This window comes from Cervus canadensis, chromosome 14 (assembly GCF_019320065.1).
Source record: "Cervus canadensis isolate Bull #8, Minnesota chromosome 14, ASM1932006v1, whole genome shotgun sequence".
Taxonomy (NCBI): domain Eukaryota; kingdom Metazoa; phylum Chordata; class Mammalia; order Artiodactyla; family Cervidae; genus Cervus; species Cervus canadensis.
In genome coordinates, this window is record NC_057399.1 from 47160269 (window position 1) to 47170736 (window position 10468).

Consider the following 10468-nt stretch of genomic DNA (forward strand, 5'->3'; position numbering starts at 1 on the left):
AGACGTGGGTTGGATCCCTGGGTTGAGAGGATTCCCTGGAGCAGGGCCTGGCAATCCACTCCACTATTCTTGCCCGGAAAATTCCATGGACAGAGGAGCCTAGTGGGCTGTAGTCCAAAAGGTTGCAAAGGCAAGTGAGCACACACATACATGTAGGTGAGAAGGGTTATGATGTAAATAGGGTTTTAAAGGTTTGAGCGCGTCGGCTCCAGATTCTTGTAAATGTGCACGCACAAGGAGAGAGTGACAAGGGTGTCTGTTGTGAAAATTCCAGTGTAATGCTCTACCAGTAAGAGCAAAGATAATATGTGTGAAAATAACAAACCCCTTGTTCATATTCGCCTTAGACCAGAAAGGACTAAGGTTGAGGAAACATGACAAATTTCAGCCTTTACGGGGGGAGGGGTAGGGGTATAGGGTACTTCTGACAATTTTTATGCTCCTCTTTTCTATAGTTCCCTCTTTATGTGAAATATTTAATGAGCAAGATAAAGGCCCTAATCCTCACTTCCTTGACCACTCACCTTCTCTTATACACCCCCACGGATAAATGAGGAAGCCATGTGTTTCCCACTCTTTGATAAGTTCTGTAAGTTAAGCTTCCCTTCTTCCTTGTTCTAAGGATACACAGGAGAACTTTGTTATACGGAGGCTCAATAATAATCAACTCCTGGTCTTTACCATCAGCTGGTCCTCTGAATTGCCATGGGGCTGGGGTTGCTGTTAAATTGTGGTTCTTGTTTCCTCAAGGCTTTCATGAAATAAAAATTAGTAGGAAGGAGGCAAGGAGAGTTGGAAGGAAAAAGTCAAGTGAGAAGGCAAAAGAAACTGGGAATCTCAGTTTCCGTGAAAACGCCATGGTTTACCATGGGGATGGTTTCTTTCCTTGCAGTTCCTAAGGGTGAATCGGAACCACTTGGGAGAGCTGTGACCTGTGGTCAGCTCTATTTTTGACTGCAGGTGACTTCCTGTTCTGATTTTGCTTTCTGAATGCCTAGGAAATCAAGGAAAAGCGGACATTCCCTCCCTTCCCAATTGTAGCTTCTCATGCCGCCGTTCCGCAAGGAGTAGAGGTTTCCCGTGTTTCTGTGTAGAATCTCCCAATACTTGCATATCTTCTTCCAGCTCGTTTTGGAGTCCGGTGAAACATATGGGAAATTTGCAGGAGATTGAGTCCATCAGCCAGGCACCAGTCTGGAAAGATTTGTGGCCATGTACACATAAAGAGACCATAGTTGTCCGCTAACTGTATACATACGGCATCCGGGAATATAAACTCACAGCCTTTGCCTTCAAAACCACATGCTACCTACCCAGGGAGGTAGAGGCGTGGTTCACGACATGTGGGTTGTGACCCGGAGGAGTCTGCCAACTTTTGGCAGGTGGGCAGCTAGAGGTGAATTGGGTGCCTGCTGCAGTTTCCTTTCTCTGAGATTGCCTTGGGTGTACACATGCACATACTCTCTGGGCCATAATATATACCCGGCGTGGAGCTGGAGCAATGCTGATGAAGACTTGGACCCATACATAGACATATTCCTGTCTCGTCATTTTGCGGGCACATTCTTCCATCTGTCTTTATTTGAAATACATTACAGATACATGTGTATATATTTCATGGACCCATGAAAGTTTTGTAATTTCTATCAACCATGTGTGTGTCCTGCAGCCCCAGTGGGGAAAAGAGACCGTCTGCAAATAGGTTGATCTAGCCAGGGAGGTTATAGGTGGTGGTGTTTTGTTTTGTTTTGTTTTGTTTTTTGGTCCTTTTTCTAATACAACAAAATGTTTAATGAGCAAATTCGTCTTAGCAAATATGAAAGTGCCACAGAGAGGAGGAGAGGGACAGGGCCCACGGGGTGGGGGGCAGGCCCGGGAGACTAGAGAGAATCAACTAGGGAAGAAACCAGGACACCGGGGCGAGGACCAGAGGCCAGGAGGACGGGACCTGTGGTCCTGAGAGGGAAGGGGCAAGGTACCGGGCCGGACAACCAAATTCAAAAGAGTCTGGCCGTCAAATAGAAACACGCCGTGTTTCCACGGTGGGGAAGGGTAAGAGACAGGGGATATCCCGCAGAAGACTGCTTCAGGGAGGGGATGTGGGGGTCCGACCCCGCCCCGCTGTCTCCCCCTGCCCGCCCTTCCCCCTGTGTCTGTGCGTGCGTGCATCTGTGCGGGTCCGCGTGCGCACTTCCCCGGGCCCCGCCCTGCCCCGCCCCGCCCCGCCCCGCCCCGCCCCGCGCCCAGCCCACCCCCAGCCTTCATTGCTGCCATTCCAGTTGCTGCCGGCTGTCATTCGGCTCACACTCCTCTGCCCATCGTCTTCAGAGCGGGGGGGGGAAATGGGGGGAGCAGGAGGGGGGAGACGCCCCCAGCCAGCTCCGCCGCTGCGCTGCCCCGCCACCTCTACCAGAAGTCCCGGCGGTGGTAAGAGTCGGGGTCACAGTATTTTGTGACGACCACTCTGTTGGCGAACTTGCGACCCGCCAGGCCCTGCACGGCTTTCTGGCAGTCAAACACAGAGGTGAACTCCACGAAGATCTTCCCGCAGCCGGGCACCTCCACGCCGTCCACGGGCCGTGGGATCTCCATGGACTGGACGAGCCCGTACTTCCCGCACTCGTCGCGCACGTCCTCCACGATCTCCTCGTACTCCTCGTCGTCCAGCAGCTCGGCGGGCAGCACCATGTTCATCAGGCACAGCACCTCCGTCGGCTGCCCGCCCATCTGCACCTGCGAGCTCATCAGGCCGGGCACTTGCAAGGTCACGGGGGTCTGGCTGATGGTGCTCAGCGTGGCATTCTTGGCGCCCACACTCGCCCTCTGGACCAGCAGCTTCTTGTCTCCCAGCTGCATCCCGTTCAGCCCCGCGGTGGCCTGGTCCGTGACCTTGATGTCCACGTACTCACAGAAGGCGTAGCCCTTGGACAGCCCGGTGGCGCTGTCCTTGACCAGGTTGAAGGCCTTGAGCGGCCCGAACGACGCCAGCAGCTCTTTCACCTGGTCGTCGTTCAGGTAGTTGGGCAAGCCCCCGATGAACAGCTTGTGTGCAGAGTCCGGGACCACGGTGGACACGACTCCAGGCACGTAGACCGAGGGGCTCTCCGACATGCCCGGCAGGGGCTGGTAGTCATGAGGCCTGCGGATCTTCAGCGACTGGCCCTGGAAGATGATGCCGTCGAAGGCCATGGCCTGGGTGGTCTCGTCCACCGAGCGGAACTCTAAGAAGGCAAAGTTCTTGTCCTGGTTGATCTGCACGGCCAAGACGGGGTTGCCGGGGGCCTGCGTCAGCCCCCCCAGGCGCATCTGAGCGTTGAAGAAGTCCATCATGGCCTCCTCAGTGACGCCGAAGGGGATGTTGCCCACGTAGAGGCGCCGGGCCTGTCTGGTCATCTGGCTCCCGACCACGGGCACCGGCGTCGGGGTCACAGCCAGACCGTCGGGGGTCATGGTGGGGAGGAGGGCGGTGGCTGGAATCTGACCCGCAGCTTGCATGGCCTTGTACTGCATGGGGCTGATGTGCTCGAAGCCCGGCGGCGGCACGTCCCAATATCTGCGGGCCTTCTTCTTCTCGTGGCAGGGGGAGCGAATCAATCCACCGTGCTCCTCTTTAGCGCCTCTGGTCAGAGCTTTGCTGCGGCGCCGCCTGTCCCGGGAGGCGCCGTGCCGGTCCCGGTTGCGGCGGTCCCGGCTCCGGCTGCGACGCTTGCGGTCCCGGCTCCGGGAGCGGCTGTGGCTGCGCTTGCGGTGCCGGTTCTCCTTGTCGCGCTCTTGCTTACTCTCGTTGAGCTGCCGCTCGAACTCGTCGAAGTCCGACATGCTGAGGCGGCCGCCTAGGGCGCTGTGCAGCTCTGGGTTCCCTGGCCGCGCGCCCGCTCAGACTGCTTTGGCTACTTCCGGCCGCCGCCTCCTACCCTAACCTAATCAAGGCCTGGCTGCCCGCCCCGCCCCGCCCCGGCTCCACCCCGGTTCCGCCCCTGCCCGCCTGCGCGCCCGCCAGGTGCCCCTCCCCCCAGGGTCTGGCTGCCAGACCCGTCGGCCACTTCCGGACCCCAGGGGAAAGCATCCGGAGCGGTGACTGTGGCTGCTTCCGAAAACACCCCAAGAGAGGGTTTCACCGACTCCCCCAACGCTTCCCAACTTTTCGGATATTAGCTCTTCCACGCTCGGATGTTATTGGAGGTCCTCGCCTTCCTCTGCACCCAGCCCCCTCTAGGAATCCGGCTTCTTCTGAAAATTCAAACCGTCCCCTTACTGCCTGCGGGGATGCTCCCCGCTCTTCTCCGCCGGCCCAGTGTGGCCAGGCCTTTCGCGTATAGTCACTCCTTTTAAGGCATCAGACAGTTCATAGTGGAGAGGAACCTTACAAATGGGATGAGTGTGGCAAGGCCTGTCGTGTAAAAATCACTCCTTTGAAGGCATCAGACAGTTCATACTGGTGAGAAACCTTACAGATGTGATGCGTGTGGAAAAGTCTTTGGTTAAAAACCACACCTTCGACATCATTGGAGAAGTCATACTGGAGAGAGACCTTTCAGGTGTCATGAGTGTGGCAAGTGTTTCAGTCAAAAGTCACACCTTACAAGTCATCGGAGAATACATATAGAGAAACCTTTCAAATGTTTCGAGTGTGGAAAATCCTTTACTCAGGTCTCAGCACTCACTGAACATCAGAAAATCCATACATGAGAGAAACTTGTGTGAATGTGGTATATGGTAGAAGTCTTTAAAACTCAAATTTGAACTTCACACGCTACTGTTGGTCAGAGAATTCATACTACTGAGAAACCATACAAATATCAGGAGTGTGGCAACACCTTAGGCTTGATGAGAACATTCATACTGGATAGAAGCCAGATATATATGTGTTTATTAGTCAGGGCTTTAGAACATGAATTCCTTCGAGAAAGATTCTTCACCAGCTTCACAAACGTGACAAAAGAAAAGAACCCTATCCTTAGAGCTCACGTCCCGCCGGTAGGCTCAGAGGATTTATCCTGGAGGAAACACACAGCAATGTCATGCGTGCGGCAAGGATCTTGCCCAAAAGTCACAAGACAGGAATGTAGTGGAGCCATACTTCCCTGGCTCAGTGGTTGTGGCAAATCCTTTACGTCTTTCTATGTATTCTCTGATGACTTTAGTTCAGATACTCAGTAACTGCAGTAAGTCCATATTTGAAGAGGAGCCAGAGAGATCTTTTCGTGTAAAAGAAACCCAAATTCTAACTCAGCAAAGATGTTTCTTTAGGACAGTAGTCCACCACTTTTATGTTCTCCTGGCTTTCTGTATAAAGTCACTATTTCTTGCCACCACCCCTCCCCCAAAGTTACCACTGGGTCATTCTGATCATTTTTATGCTTCTCTTTTCTATAGTTCCCTCTTTATGTGAAATATTTAATGAGCAAGATAAAGGCCCTAATCCTCACTTCCTTGACCACTCACCTTCTCTTATACACCCCCACGGATAAATGAGGAAGCCATGTGTTTCCCACTCTTTGATAAGTTCTGTAAGTTAAGCTTCCCTTCTTCCTTGTTCTAAGGATACACAGGAGAACTTTGTTATACGGAGGCTCAATAATAATCAACTCCTGGTCTTTACCATCAGCTGGTCCTCTGAATTGCCATGGGGCTGGGGTTGCTGTTAAATTGTGGTTCTTGTTTCCTCAAGGCTTTCATGAAATAAAAATTAGTAGGAAGGAGGCAAGGAGAGTTGGAAGGAAAAAGTCAAGTGAGAAGGCAAAAGAAACTGGGAATCTCAGTTTCCGTGAAAACGCCATGGTTTACCATGGGGATGGTTTCTTTCCTTGCAGTTCCTAAGGGTGAATCGGAACCACTTGGGAGAGCTGTGACCTGTGGTCAGCTCTATTTTTGACTGCAGGTGACTTCCTGTTCTGATTTTGCTTTCTGAATGCCTAGGAAATCAAGGAAAAGCGGACATTCCCTCCCTTCCCAATTGTAGCTTCTCATGCCGCCGTTCCGCAAGGAGTAGAGGTTTCCCGTGTTTCTGTGTAGAATCTCCCAATACTTGCATATCTTCTTCCAGCTCGTTTTGGAGTCCGGTGAAACATATGGGAAATTTGCAGGAGATTGAGTCCATCAGCCAGGCACCAGTCTGGAAAGATTTGTGGCCATGTACACATAAAGAGACCATAGTTGTCCGCTAACTGTATACATACGGCATCCGGGAATATAAACTCACAGCCTTTGCCTTCAAAACCACATGCTACCTACCCAGGGAGGTAGAGGCGTGGTTCACGACATGTGGGTTGTGACCCGGAGGAGTCTGCCAACTTTTGGCAGGTGGGCAGCTAGAGGTGAATTGGGTGCCTGCTGCAGTTTCCTTTCTCTGAGATTGCCTTGGGTGTACACATGCACATACTCTCTGGGCCATAATATATACCCGGCGTGGAGCTGGAGCAATGCTGATGAAGACTTGGACCCATACATAGACATATTCCTGTCTCGTCATTTTGCGGGCACATTCTTCCATCTGTCTTTATTTGAAATACATTACAGATACATGTGTATATATTTCATGGACCCATGAAAGTTTTGTAATTTCTATCAACCATGTGTGTGTCCTGCAGCCCCAGTGGGGAAAAGAGACCGTCTGCAAATAGGTTGATCTAGCCAGGGAGGTTATAGGTGGTGGTGTTTTGTTTTGTTTTGTTTTGTTTTTTGGTCCTTTTTCTAATACAACAAAATGTTTAATGAGCAAATTCGTCTTAGCAAATATGAAAGTGCCACAGAGAGGAGGAGAGGGACAGGGCCCACGGGGTGGGGGGCAGGCCCGGGAGACTAGAGAGAATCAACTAGGGAAGAAACCAGGACACCGGGGCGAGGACCAGAGGCCAGGAGGACGGGACCTGTGGTCCTGAGAGGGAAGGGGCAAGGTACCGGGCCGGACAACCAAATTCAAAAGAGTCTGGCCGTCAAATAGAAACACGCCGTGTTTCCACGGTGGGGAAGGGTAAGAGACAGGGGGTATCCCGCAGAAGACTGCTTCAGGGAGGGGATGTGGGGGTCCGACCCCGCCCCGCTGTCTCCCCCTGCCCGCCCTTCCCCCTGTGTCTGTGCGTGCGTGCATCTGTGCGGGTCCGCGTGCGCACTTCCCCGGGCCCCGCCCTGCCCCGCCCCGCCCCGCCCCGCCCCGCCCCGCGCCCAGCCCACCCCCAGCCTTCATTGCTGCCATTCCAGTTGCTGCCGGCTGTCATTCGGCTCACACTCCTCTGCCCATCGTCTTCAGAGCGGGGGGGAAATGGGGGGAGCAGGAGGGGGGAGACGCCCCCAGCCAGCTCCGCCGCTGCGCTGCCCCGCCACCTCTACCAGAAGTCCCGGCGGTGGTAAGAGTCGGGGTCACAGTATTTTGTGACGACCACTCTGTTGGCGAACTTGCGACCCGCCAGGCCCTGCACGGCTTTCTGGCAGTCAAACACAGAGGTGAACTCCACGAAGATCTTCCCGCAGCCGGGCACCTCCACGCCGTCCACGGGCCGTGGGATCTCCATGGACTGGACGAGCCCGTACTTCCCGCACTCGTCGCGCACGTCCTCCACGATCTCCTCGTACTCCTCGTCGTCCAGCAGCTCGGCGGGCAGCACCATGTTCATCAGGCACAGCACCTCCGTCGGCTGCCCGCCCATCTGCACCTGCGAGCTCATCAGGCCGGGCACTTGCAAGGTCACGGGGGTCTGGCTGATGGTGCTCAGCGTGGCATTCTTGGCGCCCACACTCGCCCTCTGGACCAGCAGCTTCTTGTCTCCCAGCTGCATCCCGTTCAGCCCCGCGGTGGCCTGGTCCGTGACCTTGATGTCCACGTACTCACAGAAGGCGTAGCCCTTGGACAGCCCGGTGGCGCTGTCCTTGACCAGGTTGAAGGCCTTGAGCGGCCCGAACGACGCCAGCAGCTCTTTCACCTGGTCGTCGTTCAGGTAGTTGGGCAAGCCCCCGATGAACAGCTTGTGTGCAGAGTCCGGGACCACGGTGGACACGACTCCAGGCACGTAGACCGAGGGGCTCTCCGACATGCCCGGCAGGGGCTGGTAGTCATGAGGCCTGCGGATCTTCAGCGACTGGCCCTGGAAGATGATGCCGTCGAAGGCCATGGCCTGGGTGGTCTCGTCCACCGAGCGGAACTCTAAGAAGGCAAAGTTCTTGTCCTGGTTGATCTGCACGGCCAAGACGGGGTTGCCGGGGGCCTGCGTCAGCCCCCCCAGGCGCATCTGAGCGTTGAAGAAGTCCATCATGGCCTCCTCAGTGACGCCGAAGGGGATGTTGCCCACGTAGAGGCGCCGGGCCTGTCTGGTCATCTGGCTCCCGACCACGGGCACCGGCGTCGGGGTCACAGCCAGACCGTCGGGGGTCATGGTGGGGAGGAGGGCGGTGGCTGGAATCTGACCCGCAGCTTGCATGGCCTTGTACTGCATGGGGCTGATGTGCTCGAAGCCCGGCGGCGGCACGTCCCAATATCTGCGGGCCTTCTTCTTCTCGTGGCAGGGGGAGCGAATCAATCCACCGTGCTCCTCTTTAGCGCCTCTGGTCAGAGCTTTGCTGCGGCGCCGCCTGTCCCGGGAGGCGCCGTGCCGGTCCCGGTTGCGGCGGTCCCGGCTCCGGCTGCGACGCTTGCGGTCCCGGCTCCGGGAGCGGCTGTGGCTGCGCTTGCGGTGCCGGTTCTCCTTGTCGCGCTCTTGCTTACTCTCGTTGAGCTGCCGCTCGAACTCGTCGAAGTCCGACATGCTGAGGCGGCCGCCTAGGGCGCTGTGCAGCTCTGGGTTCCCTGGCCGCGCGCCCGCTCAGACTGCTTTGGCTACTTCCGGCCGCCGCCTCCTACCCTAACCTAATCAAGGCCTGGCTGCCCGCCCCGCCCCGCCCCGGCTCCACCCCGGTTCCGCCCCTGCCCGCCTGCGCGCCCGCCAGGTGCCCCTCCCCCCAGGGTCTGGCTGCCAGACCCGTCGGCCACTTCCGGACCCCAGGGGAAAGCATCCGGAGCGGTGACTGTGGCTGCTTCCGAAAACACCCCAAGAGAGGGTTTCACCGACTCCCCCAACGCTTCCCAACTTTTCGGATATTAGCTCTTCCACGCTCGGATGTTATTGGAGGTCCTCGCCTTCCTCTGCACCCAGCCCCCTCTAGGAATCCGGCTTCTTCTGAAAATTCAAACCGTCCCCTTACTGCCTGCGGGGATGCTCCCCGCTCTTCTCCGCCGGCCCAGTGTGGCCAGGCCTTTCGCGTATAGTCACTCCTTTTAAGGCATCAGACAGTTCATAGTGGAGAGGAACCTTACAAATGGGATGAGTGTGGCAAGGCCTGTCGTGTAAAAATCACTCCTTTGAAGGCATCAGACAGTTCATACTGGTGAGAAACCTTACAGATGTGATGCGTGTGGAAAAGTCTTTGGTTAAAAACCACACCTTCGACATCATTGGAGAAGTCATACTGGAGAGAGACCTTTCAGGTGTCATGAGTGTGGCAAGTGTTTCAGTCAAAAGTCACACCTTACAAGTCATCGGAGAATACATATAGAGAAACCTTTCAAATGTTTCGAGTGTGGAAAATCCTTTACTCAGGTCTCAGCACTCACTGAACATCAGAAAATCCATACATGAGAGAAACTTGTGTGAATGTGGTATATGGTAGAAGTCTTTAAAACTCAAATTTGAACTTCACACGCTACTGTTGGTCAGAGAATTCATACTACTGAGAAACCATACAAATATCAGGAGTGTGGCAACACCTTAGGCTTGATGAGAACATTCATACCGGATAGAAGCCAGATATATATGTGTTTATTAGTCAGGGCTTTAGAACATGAATTCCTTCGAGAAAGATTCTTCACCAGCTTCACAAACGTGACAAAAGAAAAGAACCCTATCCTTAGAGCCCACGTCTCGCCGGTAGGCTCAGAGTATTTATCCTGGAGGAAACACACAGCAATGTCATGCGTGCGGCAAGGATCTTACCCAAAAGTCACAAGACAGGAATGTAGTGGAGCCATACTTCCCTGGCTCAGTGGTTGTGGCAAATCCTTTACGTCTTTCTATGTATTCTCTGATGACTTTAGTTCAGATACTCAGTAACTGCAGTAAGTCCATATTTGAAGAGGAGCCAGAGAGATCTTTTCGTGTAAAAGAAACCCAAATTCTAACTCAGCAAAGATGTTTCTTTAGGACAGTAGTCCACCACTTTTATGTTCTCCTGGCTTTCTGTATAAAGTCACTATTTCTTGCCACCACCCCTCCCCCAAAGTTACCACTGGGTCATTCTGATCATTTTTATGCTTCTCTTTTCTATAGTTCCCTCTTTATGTGAAATATTTAATGAGCAAGATAAAGGCCCTAATCCTCACTTCCTTGACCACTCACCTTCTCTTATACACCCCCACGGATAAATGAGGAAGCCATGTGTTTCCCACTCTTTGATAAGTTCTGTAAGTTAAGCTTCCCTTCTTCCTTGTTCTAAGGATACA

General features: G+C 54.2%; 2 protein-coding genes across 2 annotated transcripts; both read right to left on the reverse strand.

Moving 5' to 3' along the window:
- Positions 1-2370: 2370 nt before the first annotated feature.
- LOC122453317 (splicing factor U2AF 65 kDa subunit-like) lies at positions 2371-3911 on the reverse strand. Its single transcript, XM_043487296.1, has one exon. The coding sequence runs from the start codon at positions 3817-3819 to the stop codon at positions 2407-2409; it is 1413 nt and encodes a 470-aa protein (XP_043343231.1). The 5' UTR covers positions 3820-3911; the 3' UTR covers positions 2371-2406.
- A 3378-nt stretch (positions 3912-7289) lies between these two features.
- Positions 7290-8830, reverse strand: LOC122453315 (splicing factor U2AF 65 kDa subunit-like). Its single transcript, XM_043487293.1, has one exon. The coding sequence runs from the start codon at positions 8736-8738 to the stop codon at positions 7326-7328; it is 1413 nt and encodes a 470-aa protein (XP_043343228.1). The 5' UTR covers positions 8739-8830; the 3' UTR covers positions 7290-7325.
- Between the last annotated feature and the right edge of the window lie 1638 nt (positions 8831-10468).

Bases quoted from the DNA above. Each gene is read 5' to 3' on its own strand.
- LOC122453317 (XM_043487296.1), bottom strand. From the start codon at position 3,819: ATGTCGGACTTCGACGAGTTCGAGCGGCAGCTCAACGAGAGTAAGCAA.
- LOC122453315 (XM_043487293.1), bottom strand. From the start codon at position 8,738: ATGTCGGACTTCGACGAGTTCGAGCGGCAGCTCAACGAGAGTAAGCAA.